The 24637-nt window shown below is 41.5% G+C and overlaps 1 protein-coding gene across 2 annotated transcripts in view; it reads left to right on the plus strand.

Annotated features, from left to right (window-relative positions):
• The window catches only part of BEND5 (BEN domain containing 5), a 977708-nt gene that overhangs the window by 731150 nt on the left and 221921 nt on the right, over positions 1 to 24637 (plus strand). For both annotated transcript variants that reach the window (XM_065673381.1, XM_065673382.1), the window contains exon 7: positions 18319 to 18408. In XM_065673381.1, the coding sequence (XP_065529453.1) occupies positions 18319 to 18408 (90 nt within the window). The remainder of the gene's footprint in view (positions 1 to 18318; positions 18409 to 24637) is intronic.

Here is a 24637-nt window from a genome sequence, read left to right on the forward strand (position 1 = left end):
ACGGAGAAGCCAGAACTGCCACTGTGAAAGTGCACTGGTAATACTGATTGCTTTCATACAAACCCAAAAAGTTCTCTTCTGACTATTTGCATACTTTTGGGTGGCGGTTGAGTGAAAATATAGGAACTTTTGGTTACTTCTTAATTCAAACATCAAAATTACACCTTTGCACTTGAGCTGCCCACCTGCAAGGGATTATTTGAAGAGCAATGAATGAAATCAGATGGAGGCAGTCAGTGTAATATAGTTGTGCGTCCAGCTTGGATGTGTAGCTGTCAAAATACCCACCAAACAATATATTTATTTTAACAAAAATTTAAGGATGATCTTTTTCATCACTTTTATGTTAGGTTTTAATCACTTTTAATTATGTTTAAATAAAAATTGGTTTTATGCATGGGAGCTACAGAAGAAACATTTGCTTTTCCAAACACTTCAAGCAATTGCCCAGATTACCCAGATTTGTTTCATTTAATTTATTTCTGCTAAGCTTTTTAACCTCCGGAAATGAACCACCAGTTTCTCTGACACCCACCATCTACCTGGTGCAGCAAGTTTATGTGAATTCCTAATTGCGGTTTAGGCTTACTTTGTTGTTAGTCACAGAAACTTCAAACAGTAACATATTCTGCTGTACTGGCTAGTCTATAAGCACACAGGAGAATAATAGATCTATTGAAGTCTATGGTGAAATTATCTTTTTTGCCCACAATTTCATGCTAAGGGAGAAATATAACTTACCTAAAAGGCCTGAGAATGTAAATGGGAAAGTTAGTTAGCTACATATGGGAAAGGGAACTGAAGCTGAAGGGCTTTTGAAACCTACAGCAACTCCATCAGCTAGGTATGAGTAACTAGTTTTTCACCACAATCCTTTGGACTCTGTCTCTCCTTTTGCTAAGGTTGTCTCACTTCAGAAACAGGAGATGACCCTTTTTCTTGTCTGTGATGGTGTTCGGGTGCCCTGTTATCTATGCTTTCTTTCATAAGACTTTCATAACTCTGTAGAGTTAGCTGTCCAAATATGAGATTAGTGAATCCTATGAGAGTTTAGATACTGATTTCTGGACTATCCTTTTGTCACAGTATTTTTTCATACTCTTCCTTGGCCCAACTGTTGCTGTAGGAGGTAACTTATTTTAGGGTTTGCATTGCTATAACTCAGTACTCTGGACTATTTTTCACTTAGGACCCTTATTTTTTAATAGCCCTTTTTCTATAAGTAGAGGAAATTTAACTTTGTGTAAGCTCTGCACATAAATAGAGCAACTGCTGTAATTTATGTCTACTGTTGAGCTTGTCAACCCTGGCAATGTCCTGTTGAGAGGCCTCCTGGTGTCAAGTGCACTCGTTTTCTCGATATGAAACGGAATTTATATTTGTAATGAATATTCATACAATAAAGACATGGGTGATCCACAGATAAACTCAAGGTTTTTATCTTCACAAGAGCAGTAATTAATATGAAGGAAATCCTACATTGCACAATTCAGTCTATCTCATCACAGGAGTGAAAGGGTGCAATTTTGTCCAAATTGATGGAGTGGCTTTCATTTACCCCAGCAGTGAATTTGTTACCTACCCAGCCAGACCTAATACTTTTTGACATGAATAGATGGGAGGATCAGTCCATTAATGCAGAAGATTTAGTAGCTATTCGGTGAGTTTTTGCCATCTTTGACATTTCAGAATGGAGCTTAATGATGCAGCAGTTTAGCATAAACAACCTGACTGCACGGGGACGTTTCTTTTCCTCTTTTTCTGTTACTTTCTCCAGGCTTGGCATTCTCAGTGTGTATGTGACTTGGGACATGTGGGTTCCTTTTCAAGTGCACCTACAGGCTTTGCCACAGCTCTTAAGCTTTCTTTGTGAAGCAGGAGTTCTACAAGGGCACAGGTTAGTCAGTTTTTCAGAGCTTAAAATAATCCCGTTTCCCTGGTTTCTCAGAAGATGTTGTGTTTAAAAAAAAATAAAATAAAAAAAAATTACACACTTTAATAGAAATACTTTTCCTTCATTAAATTAAATCTCTAAAGCCCAATAGCATTTTCAGTGCTTATATGAAAATGCCGGTGGGGATTTGAGATTAAAAGCGGTATTTTTGTACAAGTCAATGAAGATCTCAATAGGAAAGAACACTCTTCAAATATAAATTCCTGCAGTATCAAGAAAGACAGATTTTCTACTTAGGTCCTTGATAATACTTCTCCCAGCCTTGTTATGAAATTCTGTTTTCACATATCTGATATAAGGCTGTTACACATAAGCTCTCCATTTAATGAAATCTTATTAATGGTGCCTTTTTTATTACAGTGATATGCCAAAATACTCAGATTTAATTCATGCTTAACAGTAAACATGAGGTACTCTGATCCATTTGTATGCAGCTCAGGTTCTCTTTTTCTACCTAAGAAAGGATTAAATGGCATATTAGAAATGAAAGCAAAATATATCCACTATTGACTTATGTTAGTATTATCTGGACATACATTTCTATGGAAGACCACTTACACATATGTGACCCACAGCTAGAGGAGCAGGAAAAGAATGTATTAAAACCCAGATTCTCAAGAAAGGTTTGTTGGTGGCTTGTTGGGGGGTTTTTCCTCCCTCTTCTGATGTCTCCTATCCGTTCAAGCAAAAAACCCTAACTGGAGGTCTGCATTTTTGTAGATAAAATATTGCATGATCAAGGTGCAGATTTTGGGAATGAGTTTTCCAGGTTGCTTCTCAGTAAAGAGAAGAAACAGGCATAAGTTTTTTTCAGTAATAAATGCATGCAGATATAAAGGTTTTTGTTTTGTTCAAGGATCTCACAGCAATGTATAAAACATAACTAGTGTATTAAAAATAGTAATAACCATTACCAGTGTTTTTAAAGTGGAGGAAAATAAATCAAGAGTTATGAAAATAGAGGTCACAAAAGTGTGGGCATGCACATTCCCTGTGCCAATTTGAAGGCCTCAGTTCTGCCATTTACAAGACTCATCATCCCTTCAGCAGTCATCTGTGCTCCCAGAAAAAGCACGGAATAAGATTTAGAAACAGCCAACTCAAGGCAGTCAAGTAGAACATGCTGTAGAGCAGACCCTGGATTCTGCCCACATCTTAAATTCGCTGGTTTTGTCAGCACTGAGAAGGTGCTTTCACTCTGGGTCTTCTCCTGGAGTTAGACAAGCAAGTCAGAGGATGACTGGGAAAGAGAAACAATAGTTTGACACAACCCCTGTAATTTTAGTTTTCCCAAACTGCATGTTCTAAATTCGAGCCTTCAGAGAGGATGCACCCTCAGGCTTTGGCAACAGGAAGAGGCTCTTGCTTCTTCAGGCTGAAGCTACTTTTCTTTGTCATCCAACTCAATATTCACTGCGTTAGCTGTTGAGCAAGGGCAATCATGATCCTGTAATCTAGTACCCAGAATGTCAGCGTGGGAAGAGGTAAACCAGGATTCTGGTTCATGCTACTTAATGCTATTCATTTACCCTTACAAAAAGTAAGTTCCTGCAATGTAATGTCTTTAGGGTACTCCTGGGAATACGAATATAGTTCCACTTGCCCTCAAACTGATAAGGGGTTTTGCCTGGGGACTTACCACACTCTGGGAAAGTCTGCTGAGCCTATAAGCATTGAAGAATCGGGGATTGTTGCCACTGCTTTTTTGCCACTGTGTTTTTGTGGTGCTCTTCTATTGGATACCATTTAGAACTGACTGCTAAAACTAGTGGAAGAGGCAGAGGTATCTGGATTTGGCCAAAGGGAGAACTCTGGTTGCCTATGGATATTGACATCATCTGAACTTGGTGACAGCTGAATGTAGTTTTTGAAGATCTAAACTACAGACTTAAATGGGATTTAGGTTTCTTTAGCAGCTAAATCTGTTTGTGGATTTATTCTTGAGTGTCTTTTGAAAGGTTGCTCATCCGTTCAGTGGAAAAACGCAGGATTTTTAACTTCTATCTTCAATATTCAGACAATGCTGCATCATGTGTTTGATAGACGACAATGACCTTAAAGTTTTCCCTCATTTTAGAGGCTTTCTCAAAATTAGGACAATGGTCTGGACTCAGCCTTGACAACTTCTGAAAAGTCTCTCCAGGGTTCAGTCCTAAATGTCATTGGTGTGGACATGATGGGCTTGAAAGTTTAAATTCTGTGATGATGAGAAAACCTGCTTCAACTTAATGGCATGGAAGTGTTCTTTTTTTTCTTCCTCTGCCTCTGAAATGTGCAGAACTGAGACACACCAGCACTTTGGAAACAAAACTGCTTAAAACCACTGACTTTTGCATGCTGTCTGTATGGTAATAGTTGTGGTTAATGGGAAGATACCTCCTACAATTATTATAATCAATAGATCAGGAATGCAAAGATAAAGCAAATTAGGAGTAATCCGTTCTCCATTTCTTCTATATTGGTTTATAAACTGAGAAGACAGTCATTGCAAGTGCTGACCTAGCTTTTCATTCAAATCAAGCTTTCTTGTCATTTACTTGGTAAGGCAGGAGTGTAAAGCCTGTCAGTTGCTGTTGTTTTTTCCACCTGTCTGGAATACTTCTATTAGTTGTTCTTTCATTTGAAATAGCACTAAATATCTCAAATGCTTTTAACAGTATGGTTGGGTAACGTGGCTTCTATCAGAGATGTGGGTCAGACAAAGCAGGGACTGTCCCCACAGACTGGTGGGAACAGCTGTGGGGAGATGGAATACAGATGTTTTGCTGGCAGTTATGTCAATGATTTAGTAACCTGTGCTGGCTGGGCTTTTTAACCCATCTTTGCTTCAAGTGTTCATCACTTGAATGGGCTTGAAATTGCTTTTCTCTTACTGACAAAGTGCTGCTTGAAAAATACCTGTGCTGTAGCCTGAGGGATATTTGGGAGGGGTTATCAACTGCTGTGCAACTGGGGGACACTTAGCACAAACAGGGATGTGTATGGTCATGTTGCGTTCACTGATTTTTTTAACTCTATAAGAAGCCCCAAGGTTGACTGTTCGCTCTGAAGCGTACCTTTGATAAAGCTGGATTCCAGCTCGGCTGAAGGTCATTAACATTCTCCTGCTGTACTACATGCAGATTTTCCTGGCTCACAAGAATAGCATTACATGGAGTATGCATTCTATATCAGCAAAAGAAATGCATGCATGCGGAGATATAGCCAGGGTTTATAGGTTTATTAGAAGAAGTATAAACAGTCTCCTCAGCCTCCTCTGTTCTTATTTCCCGCTGACATTCCCCTTGGCTGTGCTTTCCCTTCCTCACCCTTATGTACTTTCAACAGATTGGGGTGACAAGGGTGGTTTTTACTTTAAATAACTTAAAATCAGCAGCATAGTCTTTGATCTATCGTCACCCTGTATTGGCTGACCCTTGGGTGCACCGAGAGTGTGTGGGAGTAAATATAAGCTCAGTTCAGTAGCTTTGGCTCAGGAATTCAAATGCCAGGTAACAAAATTCCTTATAGTGATGGGCCACGGATATATGCCTTTCCTTCAAATAGGAAGGACTGAGCAGCCAAAGTTGTATCAAATGACACAAGCATTCATATTGAAATCTTCCCTGTACCTGTTCAGGAACTTCTGTACCATGTCAAATATGTGAACTGAGCCCTATTTTCACCAGGGTAATTTGGCTTTGTATGGGATGGCGTAAAGGATGGGGAAGAGGAACATGAGGAAATGGACTAATCTTCTCTGCTACTACCCCCCCCCCCCCGCCCCCCCTTTAAATTAATCTGTGTTTTTCTATTTAAATCAGGATGGGGGGCAATAGCACTGATTCTGCAGATATTGCAAGATGTCTGCAGAGAAACCCCTCTTGCTGAAGAATTGAGTAGACTACTGAAAGTTGTCAACCAAATACAGCCACGCTGGTAGCAGTTAAGTGGCTGTTTGATTGCCAACAGTTTGCACTAAATGGGACAACACCCCCACAACCTTGTGTGGTGTGGTTCTGCTAAAGCTGAGTGTATGGCAAGGAAGCCTCTGTGTTTCTGGAGACAGTTTCACTGCAGCCATTGCTCCCTTGTTTTCAAAAGCTGATGCTGGCTTAAATCACCTTCAGTGATGTCCTTCAGACATTCCAAAATAGGTTGCAGCAAGTGAAGCAGAAGTCTAGAGTAAGAAGCTATGAGATGCCTTATTGAATACCAGGCTATTCTCAGGACTGTGATAAGGACACTGAAAGCAGTACCCTATGAATGAGGGTCATCCTCCTGCACGAATCCTTATTTCTATAGTGTCCAACCTACATTAGAAAGATAGTGAGGTGCACAGATGCCACGATGATTGACATGCTCTGAAATGTCAAAGAACTGAATGAGGCAGGAAGATATCAGTGGGCAGGGAAGTTACTTAAAGGTCACTGAAGTGATTTTTCTTGCACCCTTTTCTATTCTTGTAGGTCTCTTAGGGTGTATACAGCATATGCAGCTGGCGTCTTTGACAGTGTTGGATGGATAAACATATCACAGATGAATTGCAAGTGGCAAAGTCCTAGGCTTTATGCTTCTTTTGGCATTGAGTAGCTCCTTGAGTTCAAGCCACTTAATTAAAGAGTAGTCAACAATGTGTCAATGCTGATAGAAGCAATGACACCATCTCAGGCTGTGGCATCCCTCTGTGATGTCAACTGCTGTCTGAATTTTCCCCCCATCCCTTTAATATTTTTGGAAAATATCCCCATTGTGCACACTGACTCACACTTTGTATTAATGAGAAATGTAAGGCTTTAAAAAAACAATTGCTCTGTAGCCTCATTACTATGAAAAATCCATTACGTGGAAGTCATTTGTCAAAGCCAACTGTTTAGTTGCTGTAATTTACATATTTATCAAGTTTGATTGGAATATAATGACTTTGACTTTCTTCGGGTTTTTTTAACCTTTCCAACCTTCTTTCTATGAAGAGAGGGGTGCTGTTTTTCAGATTTTAATGGGAAAGGGCAAGACATAATTCAATTTATATTCACTAATAAATATACTTATTAATGTTTCAAACAATTTCAGTATTCTTTTATGTTGGAATTACTTAATTTCCATGGTTTTGCATGGGAACTGATGTGGGATCTTATCAATCCATGAAGTTTTTGTCTCCATCAAGGGATCTGGCTGGCAGAGAAGAGACAGCACAAAACTGTAAATGAGATAATGAGTGTTAAGATATGTAGTTAATATTGGATCTCCATAATGCTTGTAGTCGAAGGATCAGACACACATGGGTTTCCAGCATAATGGATGGTTACTTTCATTTGCATCTGATGCTGGGAGGCTTGTGACAGAGCACTGACTAGAAGCATTATATTCACTTGAATACAGTGCTGGAAACCCAGGAGGCTGCTGAGGACACTGATCCACACAAGCATCTTACACCCCAGTGAGCTGTTACAAGACAGGCAGAGGTGACGAGAGCTTGCTCTAGCAGCTGATACTGGGAGCTGTTAAAGCTAAGCAATGTCGCACTGCTTGTTTGCAGCTGGCCTCAAGTGAAGACATCTCTTCCCCGTGCTATGGAAAAGGCTAGAAAATATGAAGCAGTGGCTGCAAGAATGACAGGTGAAGAGCAGAATGCCGGTTCTCATCTGAGCACTGAAACTTGCACTATGAAAAGACCATAAGGACATGGGAATTGAGCAGATCTGTGGTGTGCCTGTGTTGAATGGTTTGTCTGAAGGGGGTCAGTTAGCTCTTCTGGAAGAGCCTGTGGCCTGAGCAAAGGCTAAAACAGTGCATACAAAATTAAGGCATTTAAAAAAATATATAAACACTGAGGGAACAGGCAAGTGAGATATAGAATGAAATACAGCAAAGGAAATTGCTGGCTGAATACCAAGAAAAATATCCTCAGGGTGAGACTACAGAATAGTTTCTCCACAGAACTTGGATGCTGGCCAGATAAGGATGGTCTTAAAAGGTCTTTCCAAATCAAATGTGAAAGGGAATACAGGTATTTTAGTGACTAACTTTGAGAGGCAGTGGATATCAAGCAGCAGGTGGCCAGCCACAAATATAACCTGTGTGACAAAAAAATGATCTGCTACAGAAGCTGTGATGTGCAGTTCGTCAGCCCCTTTTCTGTCCTCTGCTGCTTCACAGCATCTCCCACTTGACATTCCTATCTTTGACGTATCCCATCCTTTAAATAAATGATGACTGAGAGCGATCCCCTTGAGCTTCAACTTGGAGCGTGTTTTTATTAATTTATTTCTTGCTGTGCTAGATTTCTCCCCCTTCACTTTTAAAGGCTCCTTTGACTGTAATTAAAATTCTCCATAGGCTTATTGCCTCGAGAGAGAGTGTTCGTGTGTGTATAAATTGGGTTTAACAGTTTGCTGACTAGATGTGTTTTACGAAGCTCACCCAGCCTTCCAGTGTGCATGTATGCGGACAACAAAATGTGTTTTCACATATGCACCAACCTATATTGATTGACTGTGCCTCTGGAATTTATTGCTGGCTAATTACAGGACAAAAAGGACAATTAGGGTTGGTAGACACTTGGGTGCATGTGAAGTTAATGTTGTGCTTACAGAGATCTTAGAAGAATCATGTCTGTGAGAGGAACTGTTCTCAGTTTGATGTAAGGCAGAGGACAGACGTGGCAGGTTGATTAAGAGTGGGAGGAGGTTTTATGTGTCCAGGTGGAATTTAAACATCTTTGAGATAATTGTTTTTGCAACGGAGGGGAAAATGTCATAAGCAGCATCTGAATAAGAATGGCAGCTCACTTAATTCTTGGCCCTTGATGAGTATGGGAAGTACCCTACCTCTGGGCATGCATCTCACCATTTTCTTCTGAAGGAAAGGACAAGGGTGTGACAGGACTTTCTCCTGCCTGACTGCGGGATACGTGGTACAAGTCAAATATTCTTAGTACACTTCTGTCTGAGTTCATGTCTGTGACACTTCCTGATGCTAGAGTCATAGTCAAGAGTGAGTGGAATACATATACATAACTAACACTGATTTAGGACTGCTGAGATTCCTCCAAGCCAGTCTCCCTGATATCACATTCCTGTGATCAAAAAACTGTGAAGAATCAATGAACAAAAGCAGGCGCCTGGCAGTGTGTCCAGAAGTCTCCCCTCGTGTTTGTGAAAAGGGGGCACTTTCCACCCCATTTTTGCCATCCCCCTTACATTAAAAACATGTTTCTCATCCTGATTTGAAACCAATGTCTAACATTACAGTAAAGACAAATTTGTTTCTGGCTGGTTTAGGGATGTATGTGTTCCAGCCTTGAGGGTATCCTGAATCAGACATCTTGCTGAGGCATTTTGAAGCTTGAATTTGGTGTGTAAGATCCTCTACCGACCGTCTTAATTTTTGGTGCTGTGTGTTCAGGTCCAAATTCCAATTTAGGGCAAGCTGTGAATGTGAAGAAGAGGTTCTTCACCAGTGTCTTTTTCTCTTCTTGCAGGCTCAAACCTCTCTCCAAAGAGAGTGTTGGCCCTTCTTGGAGAAGTCAGTGTCGTTCTGAGGAGCACTGCTCTTCATGAATCTAATTTCAGCAGGCTGCTTTTAATGACCACTAGTTCAGCTACTGAAGAACACAGTGTCATAGTTCAGTAAAGGCCAAAACCTCTTGCAAAACACCTTGCACGTCCTGCTTTCGAGCCAGGTCTTGTGTACACTGAAGGGGATTTATTCTGCTTAACCCTGTCAGTCACCCGTCTTCCTCCCAGAGAGGATCCAATGTAGAGGGGAAAAAAAACAAACCCAATCTCCTGGGCCCTGTGAGTGAGTGTGAGGTGTCCCCACTTCTTTATAATTCGTGGTTTGAGAAGAATGAGAAAGAAGGGTTCACGTTGATCAAGTCAGTGTCTAAAAGGACATTATACAGGAGGTGAATCCAGTGACAGTATTGGTTGTACTTCTTCACTGCTCCCCCAGATTCGAGTCTTTAGCCAAGCTGGCTACAACTTTGGTTGCTTTTCATTTTTTTGTTGCCCTCCAGATTGAGACCTGTCCCTGTATAGAACAGGGTACCTGAATAAGTATCTGTCCAGCTTTGTCCACCATTTCATACCCCTCCACTTTTTTTCAGTTCTGATCCTGTTGTAGTTTTTGCCTGTTGCTCAGTTGAAGAGTACTCACTGGTCTCAGTGAGTAGAGGTTTTCCAGCTGCAGTTTCCCAGCTTCCCAGAAACATCTTCCTTAATTTCTGGATGTTGTTTTGCAGCTTATTGCTTCCCTATTTTATCCATTGGCATTGAGAGGTTAGAGATGCTGGACTGACAGATACTGGAGTTGCATCTCATGGCAGCTATAGAAGTCCTTTTCAACATGCCTGCCTTGGAAGGATCCATGATGAAAGCATGGATGTGGCTGTGCATCTCTAGGAAATTCAGAGTTTTGAGAGCAGCTGTACTGGGACTCCTGGTTCTGTTCTGAAGTGCACATGGTTCTGTTCATTTTTGTTTATAAGGGAAAATCTGAGGACTGAGGTTAATCACGGGCAAATCCACAGCAGAACTGGAAAGAACAGAACAAAGGTGTCCTGGCTGCTCCTATAACTGCTGGGCTGTGAGTGGTTGGTAATTCCCTCTTTGCTCTCTTGGCTGAAATTCTGACATAAATTACTCTCTTATCTCTCAGCCCATGCATACTTGTAGCAAACAAACATAGTCATACCCTTCTCTACTGGAGAGAGCTGATAGAGAATTGCTTTATAACAAGCCCTAGAACTGTCTTTCGACTACCTGGATTTTAAAGTCAAACTGAAAAGATACCCATGTAACTGTGGCATTGGAGGTAGAAATGTCTTGTATCTGAATATTTTATTTCTATCCCTTTGTGTAAAATGAAGGCTGTGGGGATGGTGAGCATTTCTAGAGGGAGGATAGCTGTGAAAAGAGAGAGCAAGATAGGTACCAGTGAGTATCAATTCCATCCCTAAAGATGAGGCCTGCTTCCTTTGTGGCTGCAGGCAGCTCCTTAGTGTTTCTACCTTATCTTCACTGATGTGGGGCTGTGGAGCTCAATTAAGAGAACCTTGTGGAATGGCCAAAGATCTTCATTACTGTCAGTGATGGTAACCAGAGAAGTGCTGCTACATGTGCAAGATGCTGCATTTCTATCTATTGAAAAATAGAGATAAATAGAACATGTTTTTGGTTTATTCAGTTTGTAATTTGATGTCAGCCACTGCAAGGTAAAAAAATAGAGATGAGTACTGTAGGTCAGAGGTCATGTATTCAAATACAGATGGGTGAGTTCTAAATCTATGGAATTTAAGGAAACAGCATTGAAAGACCCAGGTAAAATGAAGACTTTTAGCAAATTGTGGCTAGAATGCTTTTGGCTTGATGGGTTTTTCTTTTTTCTTCTTTTCCCTGCAGGTAAACTTTACTTTCTTGTTCTGTATCATCTGAAGGGCACATGCATTTTCTGGGATTTTGGGAATGATTTCTGGGGTTCTGGGATTAGACATCAAATTTAACAAGATGATATATAGCTTTGAGGAGACACATTTGATGTACCACTTAGCCTTCCCATAATTTACTGCCTGCCTCTCGTCTCTGGAGGGCAAGGGTTGATCTACACTCCAACCTGACTTTATAAATAGCAAAGCAGGAAAGGGAAAAAGAAAGCAGGCTGGGGACCTGCCTGCTAAACTGTTATGATATGACAGTGATTCAGGTAGGTGACATTAAATGCTGCTGTCTGCATTCTTAATTGTGAGTTGTCATCACCTTGGCCATTTGAGGATGAATAATGTGCTGTTCATATTCCAGATTTCTGTTCTTATTCATGGGACTCTATGTTGCAATGTTGAAATACATTTGTGTAATTTGAAAACAACACTTCTGGATTTTTTTGAGTATGTTTAGTTGGTGGAAATGAGGAGGGAGGAAAAACATGAGTGTACTTTGACTGGCTTTGCGTGTGGTCCATTTTCCTGCCTCAGAAGTGTATCAAGCTGCCAGTATCGAAAAGCCCAAATGGAAAAATAGTTGCTTCCAAGATGAAACGAAGATTAAAAACAAACAAGTGGGGCTGGGAGGTAAGGGGGATCTTGCTCTGTAGTTTGCCATTTCTCATTTTGCAAATAAGCTCTGCAGTGTTGTTTGATCTATGCTTCAGCATAATTTTACCAGGAGATATTTCTGGCCTTTTACTTTACAGTCAGATCTCTTTGCTGGGCTATTAAGTTGAAAATGCAGTCAAGTATTAACATCAAAACTGTTTATGTAACCTCCCACTGCATAGAACCCCTCCAAACTACCCTGCAATTGAGGAAGGGAAGGGGAAGGAGGGGATGGAAACCAAGAGCTGAATAGAAATAGTGCCTGCTCTGGAATTTAAACAGGTCAACTCATTTCAGTAAATAGAAGTTAGGCTGTTGATATATGCCCATCTACTTAAACTGTCATTGAAGTTCACTTAGCTGCATTCCAGCAGAGATTGCTGGCTGTTAAAGGGATGCAAGAGGCATTGTTACAGAGAAAGAAGGAAGAAAAGGAGGAACAAAGCAATAGCTAGGCAAGGAGATAATACAAGTACTACACTGTCAGATTCCTGGTAGCACTGACAAGTGTTGGTAACTCTTTCTGCATCTACCTTCCCAACACTGAGTCCCACTTTCTTACCCTGCCCCTGTGTTTGTCCCTATAGGATGCTTGCATATGGCATAAGTTGAAATGTTCCTTTTTTCCCTTTTCTGCTGGAATATATTTAATTTGCTTTGAACAAGAGCAAACCCAAATCCCAGGGCTTCTGAATAAGGGGGGAGCTTTGGAGGGGGAATACAATGAATGTCTTAATCCTGCGTCACCCTGTCTTTGAGACACTGTGCTACATTAAATTGATTTTGCAAATGAAAGCTGAAAGCTAAGCAAAAGCCACCAATCTATTTTGCCTAAAGATGATTTTAGTGCTCTTTATGTTCCCCTAAATGGCAAACCAATTTGTTACCTGCCTACATAAACATTTGCCTATATTAGCACCAGAAATGTTTTATTTTTATTAGCCCAAACTTTATCTTTTTATGAAGACACAGGGGCCCAATAAAATTAGTGTGCAAATATAATCCCCAATTTGCATTTTTCCATGGTCAGCAGAAAAGCTGAGCAAAATCAATTTGATATTAGGTCAGCATATACATCAATAAAGCATACGCGCACACAGGACCATTGTAATGGTCTCTCTAATTTCTATGCTGCCAGAGTAAAGAGATTAAATAATATTAAATGCTCCAAAATAGCTTTGCTTTTAAGAAGAATGTAAAAAGAAAGAGAGACTTTGGCATAAAATGGGCAATAAAGGATAATAGTTGCACAATCTCCAACTTTAAAACATTGTGACAACGATCTCAGAGGCAGGCTTCCTGCTAAACGGCCCCAGTTCAGCAAATCTCTTATGCCAACGCTTATGTTTAAGTATATTTTTAAACACAATAGAAGTCCATTTGAACAAATCACGTATTTAAGCACCTGACAGAGTCAGGGCCACAACCTGAATGAAAATCCAGAACTTGAGAGGTTTGGACCCAGTTTTGAGCACTGCATGCAGAGCTGTTGCTGGATAGGATGTGCATGCACAAGTGAACAGAACTCCTCTGTGCTGCAGATGGGACTATCTAAACATGGTGGGAGGTGAAGAGAGTCAGTGAGGACTGGGACACATTGCAGCAGTGCTTCCCTTATGCAGACTTGACCTTCCATGGATTCTGCATGGGAGGCAAGGTACTGCTGCCTCCTTTTCCAGGTAAAAGTGCATAGGAATAGGTGTCTGACTGTCAAAAGCTGTAGTCCAGCCTTTGCTCATCTCTCTGTGGTACAAATGCATCACTTTTACCTTCTATGCCAGTGTGTTTCTTTGTACCACTCAAGCCAGCTATAAGAGGGCAAGACAGAAAAGCCTGTGGTTTTGACTCCAAGTCCAGTGCCATCTGTAGTGACCAAAAATGGTGGTTTTGCACTGTGTTGCTGAGATGTGCTCTCTTACGTGAAATGACAGCTGTGGCCAGAAGTAACAAAAACGAATGGGCTTAGGTGCTAATCTGATCTCTTAGGAAAAGCCAGACTACAGTAAATGCTGCTTGGATTTGATTTGCTAAAGCAAGTTAATGTGTAGAGCCTAGGCAGTCAGGACAGCAACGACATTAGTGTTTGCTTTTGACACAGATGTTACAGTTCTGTTGGAAACACACCAGCTGAGGCAGCACAGTGAAGTGTAATGCAATTGAGTTCTTTTGATTTCCTCTGTGGAGTCATTAACTCACAGGGATTGGAATATAAGGTGCTGGCAACAGCCCACCTCATACTGCAAAGTACCTGAGAAGGGAAGACAGCATGTAATTTATTTGCAATGGATATACGTATTTCATGAATATATATATGGGTATTTAAATCAAATGAGTTTTGGGGCATATGTTTTTAGAGTGATGGATTTCCGTTTCTTCTGATTTGAACCTTTTGGTCTATATATGGGGTGAAATGTTGGAAGGGAGAAAGGCAAGGTTTTCACAGCACCTTGTCCCAACTTTGAAGTCCTCTGAAAAGGAATGGAATTCACTTTCAAGTTCTCCTGGTGGGTGCCAGTTAAGGCTTTCTGAAGTAGACTTCTAGGGTCAGACTTGCTCATCTTTCATTCGCTATCAGCCTTAGTAGTATTTTGCGAACTTGCATCACTACCATACCATGGCTACAAGACTTAAACCACAAATCTGCAATCTCTCTGCAGTCTGTTTCTGGTTTGATATGGTGTCATGGATGCTAAGCAAAGTTCTACCTCAGTTCCATTACAGCATTTCATTTTGGTAGTAATATTTCTGCAGAAAACTCCCAGATACTTATTATTAAGCTACTACACACAAATACTGTTGTTTTCATCGTTTTATAGTAGCAGGAAGGTGGCGAAGAGAATTTGCTGTCTTCCTGTGAAGGTTTAGATTTTGCTCTGGGTTTTTTTTAGTAGAAAATGTTTTCTGTGGGACCCTGTTTTACTGGCACTAGTGTAATATGTAACTAAGAGTGGAAATCACTGTTTCCTGGATGAGAGCTGTGGGACTGTTTCCAGTGGGATTGCTTTAAGTGGTTGGCTTGTACATGCTATAGCATTAGAGAAGAAGGAACATGAGTTGAAGGCCAAATAGCTGAAGTGATATTCAGAGTGAAAGATATGAGCTTCTTGCTTGCAGCTAATAGGGCTTCTTTTCAGTATGACATTCAGTTGGTGTTTATGACCATTGTAGTGGCTTTAGAGCCAGAGGAGATGTTGAGGTAAATGTTGTTCTCACTAGCACCTTAGATCTTCACAGCTTTGCCTGAGGGAATTCTCTGCAGCAGAGCAACAAAATGTTGGTGGGTGAGTAACAGGCTAAGAGGATGTAACACTCAGCAGTAGTTTGTTCAGGTCCCAGTTGGAATCTGAAGTCAAGGCAAATATTGTCAATGATGATGGTGGGAGTAGCATTCAGAGGGAAAACAAAATGTTTAGTTCAATCTTCAAGATGCTTTCTGGAGGAGAATATGAAAAAGAAAAAATTCCAGAAACATACAAATTTCTTCCCTAGGAAAACTTTTCCATCAAATAGGTTGGTTTCCAAGATTCACTGCTACAGCAGTTGGAAGGGTAGAAGGGCTATCACAACAGACTATTTCTCTCCATTTCCATAACTGGCAAAGTTGTGGCTAAATGGAGCATGCCTTTCTGTCATTTTGCTGAAGTGCTTTTGGCATCTACTAAGCAAAGCTGTACACTTCTAATCATTTTAATTTTGATTGATCTTTTCAATACTGAAATAGAAAATACAATGCGTTTTCAAAGCAACATTTAAATTAAAATACGAAATGGTGTTTTGTAGTTGTGGTTTCCATTGTTGGTTTGGCGGATTAACCTTAGCCAGATGCTCCTTCTACCAGACGGGGGGAGAAAGTAAGATGAAAAGTTTTGGGTCAAGATAAGGTAAGATGAAAAGTGGGTTAAGATAAAGACAGGGATATCATTTACCAATTACCATCATATGCAAAGCAGACTTGATTTTGGGGAAAAACGAATTTATTGCTAATTAAAATAGACTCGTATAGTGAGAAGCAAAGAGAAAAAAAAAAAGAGCAACACATTTCCACCCTCCGTTTTCCCAGAACTGTCTTCACTTCCAACTCTTCTGAAACCCACTGCCCCTCATCCCCACTGATGTCAGGGATGGATAACGGGGTTGTGTTCAATCCAAACCAGTTCCTCTCTGCCTCTCCTTTCTCCTCGCACTTTCCTCTGCGGAAGGATCTGTACGTGTAAGGTTGTGTGTTCATGCTCTGCAGCAGATGTACTGGCTGGAAAACGAGTGATGCTTTGGGGATTGTAAACCAAGGTGGAGTGAAGTTGCTTGGCACTGAGTGAAGGGTGGCAATTCGGTGCTCTCCCATCCCCCAGGGCAGTAGGCAAGAAAGGTCCTGATTACCACCCTGTACCGCACCTCCCATTGACTCCAAGCAGCTTTGCAGTGAACCCTAAATTGAGAAAGTCCTCTTCAGTTTAAGAGGAGAATGAACTGAAAAATTATTTTAATAACTGTTATGAAGGGTAAAGCATAAATAATAAAAATGTAATTATAACCAAACAAAAAGGCAAAGCTACAAACACCCCCAAACTTATCTTCTGTCCAAAAGATTTCCTGACCAAGAAGCTGTTCCAGCTCCAAACAGTGGTAGTCGTGTTGCTGAGCATCACTTCTGTGCTGAGCCGCTGTCCCTTTAATGCTGTTTTTCCAAGGGAGGACGAAAACTCCTCTCCTCTTTTGAAAGCGATACCAGCCTTCTCCTTTTGTTCTTTAAAGTTGGTCTGCTGATTTATCTCCTTCCTCCCACGCCACTTGATGTTGATGCAAATGATGTGGGGTGGTCATCACTTCTAACTGAAGGTAGTGTGCTCCTTTTTGCTGCCTCCCACTTGTGTTCTGCAGACGCTATTGACCCCCCCAGCTGCTATGTTTGTCAGAGACATTCTTTCTTATATTTCTTTGCCTCTGGGGTCAAAACCACCAGAGAGTGGTGAAGTTGGAGTATGAAAGAACAAATGAATGGCTGAGTTACAGGGTGAGCAGCTGTAGGACATTTAGGGAGGCAAAGGAAATAGAGAAACCTGCTGAGATTGCCTCCAGAGAACAACCAAAACTCTGTTGATTATTCCTGTGGTGCTGCTAGGTGTGATTTACCACTGGGGAAGCTGCACGTTCTTAAGAGTTCAGGAAATTAACAAAATAACTCGGGTATGATCTTGAAGCCTCCCAAACATCCTTGAAATTAAAAGTCAGTGGTTGGGTATATATGTAACACATCTTGCTAATTACAAAAAGAAAGGCTTGGATTTGGTTTCTAGTCTCCTTTTAGTATGTAAACTTTATATTTCAAAACAAAGATTTAAACTGTTTGTAGCAATTGGATCCTGCTGTGTTTAGTATTACCCCTGCTGTGTGTGTTCAGAGCTAGATAAGACATCTAACTGAGGTCCTGACCTCTTATGGTCTTTAAAATCCCCAGAACCCACTTTGAAAGAGTGTAATTTTTATTTCCTCTTTATTAAATGCAGTCATTGCACAGACAGAGAAAACATCCTGCTTAACCCATGTAGTTTACAGCTAAAGCAAGTGGTCATAGTATGGTTTCAGTACTGAGGGATTAACCCGTATAAATTCAGCATAGTTGGGGTCTAAGGCGCCCACCTATCTGTAATTTGAAGGGGACCTGGCAGATTTTCATGCCCTCACTGGAGAAGCTTGCTGGATTTAATCCTGGACACTTTTCCATTCTTGCTCTTGAGCATCTCTTTCTGTCAGGGCAAATGCAGTTCTAAACAGTTAAGAGATTAAAAAAATAAGAATAAAATACCCCCTCAAATCCCCCAAAGCAAAGCCTAATAAATGTCATTTGTTAGCACTTTACCATTGTTGGGCACTGTTAAGGCTTGTATCAAGTGTAATGCAGGGTGCAATTGGCTTAACGTTGTGAATGGACCCCCACTGTTGTTCTTGTCGCCCCAAGGGGACATTTATCACAAGTGAGAGAGCAATTATAGTGCAGTTAAGCTCATTGTAGTAAGTCTTGGGTTTTGAAAAGAGAGCTAACTTTGCTGTTGCAGGTTTGGCTGCATGTCATTAGCTATGCAGCCTTTGTGCAGTCTGCTATATGGGGTGGTATGGGATACCCAGATACTGCCTCCTTTAGTTATAGATTGTGCTTATTTGCAATGTATGTCCGGTTTTAATTAAAGGATATGCCTTAACAAGTAATGGCTCTTTTTTCCCACACATGGGACCCTATTTAAGGATCTTTATCTCTCTCTTCCCCTCTGTCCCCTACCACCCCCTTCTGCTGCAGCGAACCTTCGTCCAGGGGCTGAACAGAAAGTGGTGTTCATCACTGCACGGGTCCACCCTGGGGAAACACCATCTTCCTTCGTGTGCCAAGGTGAGTGTCTGCATGAAGACTGCAGATCTGTTGAGATCTGATTTCCTATTGATGTGTGTATTGGGTTTGCATAGCTTTGGATCTGCTAGAAGGCTGAGTTCACGTTTTCCCACAGTGAGATTATCAGCAGAATCTTTCACCTCTACCTGGCTTCCTGGAGGCAGGAGAAATATCTTAGTCTTGCAAATGTTTGCTGAACATGGTCAGAATTGGGCAGTGAGCTCTGAAGCTATTCAGGAAGAACTGACAGTCACACTTATACATATGCAGTGTGATCATGTAAGCTCCCTCTTCTTAGGAAAATAGGCTGGAAAAGCTCTGGGAATGTTTCTTTCCTAACTGGTTGGTTTTTCTTGCTGTCTACTATCTTCAGCTGCTTTTCCACCACAAAGCAATGACCCTTGTGCTCCAATTTAATTCCGAGGCCTCTATTTGTCTGAAGCCTGCTGCTCTGAGGAGCACAGATCCAGTGGCTGACAGCTGTTCCCTGCACAAAGCATTCCTGCTAAAAATAGAAAGCAAATTGCCCAGCTCGTATTTATAAAGAGTTGTAAATGTCAGGCTTGTGGGTACAAATAAATAAATAATCCTGGCATGTGTTCATATAACTCCATTGTATAGGTCTGAAATATCGTACTTACGGTATGTGGCTTTCTGCAGTGGTAAATTGTCGATGGTGTAAATCAACGTAACTTCCCTGAAGCCAAGGCAATATGCTAATTTACTACATCAGCCTGGATCTGGCCCTGCCAAGCCAATGAGTTGCATCAATCAAGCATATGCAGAGTTTATTATGTTGGCTACTTGTAATGCTGTGGATTGGTTTGCCACTGGCCCTGTTGGTACCTAAAGACCTCAGTGGGAAAGGTCTGGCACAGCTTCATGGTCTTCTCTGTGCGCTTCTCATTCTGGCAAGGTCCCGTGTTTGGCATCTCTCTAAGGCAAAAGGTCAACAGCTGTCATTTCTGATGTCCTAGCCTGATGGGCTAATAGGACACTGGGCCTCTTCTTGCTGGCTTGTGGAGTAACGAAGATAAAACCCTTCCTTTAATAAAATAGTGCTTCAGACTGAGAGCAGGAAAACTCAGCAAGTTTCCCATCTCCTGCAGTGGCATAGTCAATGCAGGGCATTACAGTACACATGATGTTTGTTAATGAATATGGATTTTTAATTGGGTGCTTTGATTCTGTTTGTGGCTGCTGGCATAGCCCTGTGAAATGAGGGCTGAGGCATGCTGCTGAGGCGGTACTTTGTAAATGATGTTGTTTTATTTTGATAATGGAGAGTTTATTCAATAGGGGAGGAAAAAAAAGGAATGCAAAAAGTGGGTGGCATGCTTGGCCTGATGAAACAACTGGATGGAAGTCATGTTCTGACTGTCTCAGAGAAACTTTGTGGTTTATAGGAAAAACTAAAACAAAAAAGGGAGAGGGGAGATAAGGAAAAGCAAAATTAAAAGGAGCGATTGCTCTTGGAGAAAAGCATCAGAAACTTGCTGTGACTGCAGTTATAATGCACGCTTGACTCGCTTGGAAATGCATGGATCTGAAGGCATTGAACTCTGCTGTGCATCGAGCCATTCTGCCCAGCGCAGATGAAGCTGCCTTGTGTGTATAATTAGTGTCAAGACAAGTAGAAATGGCAAACATTTCAAGGCCATTGCTGTGTTTTTTCTAGCATTGCCAAATATGAAATTGGGTGCTTGTTCCATCTTTAGGAACTTTTGTGTGGGAGGGCCAAAAGAAGGGATAAAAAGGATCCCTTTGGCAGTCAAGTGAGGGCACAATGGGGAGTTATATTTCTGGAGTTTTAGGAAGTATTTTGGCAGTTGGGTGTTGCAGATTTAATGTCCAAATGCCAGCCCTGTGCATATGGAACATGTCAGGTTTTTTTTAACTTGGTAAAGAGATTTCTTCTTGGATGTTTGATTATGCTCACAACCTGAAGCATTAAGATATGGCAGCTAATCCCAAAGATTGCCCAGGTGCAAGCAGCATCTTATTTATGGAAGAGCAGAACTGTGACTGCCCAGCCCTGGAGAATCACCTCACAGAGGAATAGATAAGGAATTACAAGATTTATTTTTGTTCTTAATTTTATCAGTCAATCTTGGGCTTAATTCAGTTCAGGCTCTGTTTGCATCTTTCAAGCTGTAAGCTCATAACTAACTCCTTGCTCAGTTTTCTACCTGTCTTTGAGGTAACCAAGTCTCTCCATGACCTCTTTGGTCTGCTCTCTGCTAAGGATGTATAGCTATGTACAGCCCAGATACCAGCTTCCTGGGGCCTGACAGAAGCTCCATATTATGTCTTCCATTTTTTGACTAGGAAAGCTACTCAGAGAAGCAAGTTGCCTAGCCTTGATGCTTCAAGATATGCTTGGGCCTATCTGTTGATCCTTTGTTCTTCACTCTACCACAAAATAAATCTAAGCAAGAATCTTTGTGTTCCTGTGGGAAAAGACCATAAGATCATCTCTCTATTCAGAACTGTACTGTTTCGGTCATCCTTCATATTCCGTTATGAAGAATCCACTGAAAAATGAGCTTTGGATACAAATACTCAATATTCCCGCAGATGTGTTGTAAACTTGGATACACACCTCTGTCTCCTTACAGCTGTGGCATGTTTGCAGCAGTAGCCAGATCTCCCTAGAATCATTAGGCACCTCATCCAGCAGTTAAAAACAAGTGCTATAATATTTCACACATGGTGCAGCTGCTGAGCCCTAGCTCCCTTCCTTAAAAGGCAGAGAAAACCCCGAAGGGCCTCTTCATAGAAAGATGGATTAAGAACCTTGAGGATATTTTTTTCTGTTTTGGTCTTTTAAGAGTTATTACAGTGCTTCAGGTTAGCCTTTTTAGGAAGTTTTCATGATGGTTCTTAACTGCTTGTTGTGAAGTTCAGGGACAGAGATGAAGAGTTAGTCACCAGAGAGTATATTTGCATGAGTGCACTTTACATCCAAAGGTAGGATGGTGCTTTCCTCCTCAGGCTGTGACAGTCATCACGAGCACTGATGCTTGTGTCATGTTTGTGGATGAGTAAGTAGGAGTGGGGTCTAAGATGAAGAGGACTGTTGTTTTCACTTAGCTCTTACAGACCATTTTCTAACTAGCTGGAATCACTGCTGTTCCTGGAAGGCTTTTGCAGTGCCACACAGAAGAGTGCAAATTCATCTTACAGCTTGAACTCATCACTTATGGGCTGTTCAGCTTTCTGAGGGATTTTTCTGAAGTTGTGGGTTTAAATTCTTTTCCTTTTTTAGATACTTTTCCTTATTTTCCACCCCTCCCCCCTCATATTTTTATTTCAGCAAATGCATGCTGTTTTCTGTCTTCCACATTATATTGCCAAGGCAAGTGAATTATTAACCCTTACAGATGGGGCAGATGTCAGATAATGCCTATATATGTATGTAATGTGTGCAAATATGTGTGTGTAAAATCTATACCTCCAGTCCCTACCCTCTAAACACTGGTGATAAGCCAGCTTTCCAAAGGCCTGTTTTTTATCCAGTATCTGGCAATAAGATATCCTTCCTACCACTCAGCATTCTTACAGTCTCATATTTCCTTCTGTTGCCTGCTAGATTTTATTTGTTTAGTAGGAGATAAGCAACTGTCCCTCACTATTCATGCGCGTGGGAGGTTGTAGGACACAGTTTGCCCTGTATGCTTTGGCTTTTACAAGCAGTCCGTAACTGCAAGCGTAAGCATGTCTAGATGTAGTTAGACATGCACTTTCTTTCATTACTTTCTTCATTGACTTTGCATGTTTTATTAGTAAGATGTCGTTTGCCATCTTTTTAAGACATTTGCCTGTGTGGCATCCACCATGACACCTAAATGCAAAAAATGACAATTTGTACCCCAAGTGTTTTACTTTAATATAGTTTGCCAGGCTGAGAGCCCAGAATGGAAGATCCAGTGCGAGACAGGAGGGAGAGGGATCCCATAGCTGGGTTTGCAGATGCTGAGCATCTTGTGCCAAGTGTAATTTGACTTGAAGCTGACCTTGAAGCTTATGGGCTGAATAGGGAATAGCCATTAAAAAGAAAATATAAGGAAAACAGACACCTGGGACTCTTATCCATAAGAAATGGAGTAAAAATGACTTTTCAATCAATCTTTTTTCATTACAGCTGCTTAAATGAATGCTCCCTCTCGCTTCACCCTTAAATCAGATGGTATGAAATGAAAAACCAGACTACACTGGACAATGTCTCTTGGTTTTCTGTTAACATTCTTGGTCTGTATTTTTAACCCCCAACCTCTTCTCAGCAGAGTGCAGGGAAAAAAGAAATCTGAAAACTTTCATATAAATTTTGTTTCTAAGTTTAAAGAATAGGGTAGAAGGGGACAGGCTGCCTGAAAACGTCTCCTACCAGCTGTCTCAGGAGTGCTGCTGTTGCACAGTAACTCACTGGGGTACTGGGTAACTGAACTTACTCTTTATGTGACCACGGTGCTCTGAAGGGTTTTATTCCTGTAGAGGTTCCAAGATGCGTCCTAAAAGCAGTGTCAGTTTTGTAGTTCTCTTCACTGATTTGGCTGCACTAGAGAGTGGTGGTAAATAAGTCCTTTTCAAACTGATGGCGCGTCACTAGTGGGGTCCTCAGGGATTGCTCTGGGGCCCAACACTATTTAATATCTTTGTAAGTGATCTGGAAGCTGTGAATGCTCCATCCCTGGCGGTGTTCAAGGCCAGGCTGGACAGAGCCTTGGGTGGCATGGTTTAGTGGGAGGTGTCCCTGCTCATGGCAGGGGGGCTGGAACTGGATAATCTTAAGGTCCTTTCCAACCCAAACTATTCTATGATTCTATCAAGCATGCCCTGATCAAGTATGATGACGACACCAAACTGAGTGGGAAAGTGGAAATGTTGGGAGACCCATCCTGCATGATGACCTGGTTAGGCTGGAAGAGTGGGCTAACAAGAACCTGATGGAATTCCATAAGGATGGGTGGAAGGTCTTGCACCTGGGTAAACACAATACAGGAGTGCAGCTGGGATCTACTTGGCAGCTCTGTGGAAAAGGACCTGGGAGTCCTGATCGACAACAAGCTCAATATGAGTGAGCAGTGTGCAGTTGCAGGAAAGAAAGACAACGGGATGCTGGGTTGTATCAACAAGGGCATCACCAGCAGAGAACTCATTATCCAATTTGATACTCATCAGGCCACACCTGGGATACTGTGTTCGGTTTTTGTCCCTGCTATACAAAAAAGATGTGGACAAGCTGAAGAGAGTCCAGGTCAGGTCTACATACATGGTTAAAAGACTGGGAAGCCTGCAGTGTAAAGGAAAGGCTGAAAGAACTGGGTTTGTTCAGTATTGAGAAATGAAGGCTCAGGGGAGACCTTACCAAAATGTTCCAATATTTAAAGGGTGACTATGAAGAAGATGAAAGATCCCTTTTAACAAGGAGTCACATGGAAAAGGGGAGGGGTAATAAGCACAAGTTACTGCTAGGGAGATTCCAGTTGGACACTATAGAGGAAATTTTTTCACAATGAGAACAATCAGCCATTGGAATAATCTCCCCAGGGAAGTGGTGGGTTCCCCAACACTGGACACTTAAGATTTGGCTGAACGTGGTGCTGGGACATCTAGTCTAGGTCATGTTTGTCTAGAAAGGTTGTACCAGATGATCCTTGAGGTTTCTTCCAACATGGTATTCTATGATACTATAGATTCTATGATTCATGGAGGCAATGCCTTCAATTTTGATCCTGTAGGAACCCTGAAGGAGTTGGAGAGTTAAGCTCTCTACAACATGAGTGGGATTTGGGAAGGTCAAAGGTGGTGATCCTGCCCCTCTACTCTGCTCTTGTGAGACCTCACCTGGAGCATTGTGTGCAGTTCTGGTGCCCTCAACACAGAAAGGACATGGAACTGTTGGAGCAAGTCCAGAGAAGGGCCACGAGGATGATCAGGGGACTGGAGCACCTCCCGTGTGAAGACAGGCTGAGAAAGTTGGGGCTGTTCAGCCTGGAGAAGAGAAGGCTGCGTGGGGACCTCATAGCAGCCTTCCAGTACCTGAACGAGGTCTATAGGGATTCTGGGGAAGGACTCTTCATCAGGGACTGTAGTGATAAGACAAGGGGTAATGGGTTCAAACTTAAACAGGGGAAGTTCAGGCTAGATATAAGGAAGAATTTCTTTCCCGTTAGGGTGGTGAGGCACTGGTACAGGTTGTCCAAAGAAGTGGTTAAGTGCTCCATCC

The sequence above is a fragment of the Lathamus discolor genome, chromosome 3 (assembly GCF_037157495.1).
Source record: "Lathamus discolor isolate bLatDis1 chromosome 3, bLatDis1.hap1, whole genome shotgun sequence".
Classification (NCBI taxonomy): domain Eukaryota; kingdom Metazoa; phylum Chordata; class Aves; order Psittaciformes; family Psittacidae; genus Lathamus; species Lathamus discolor.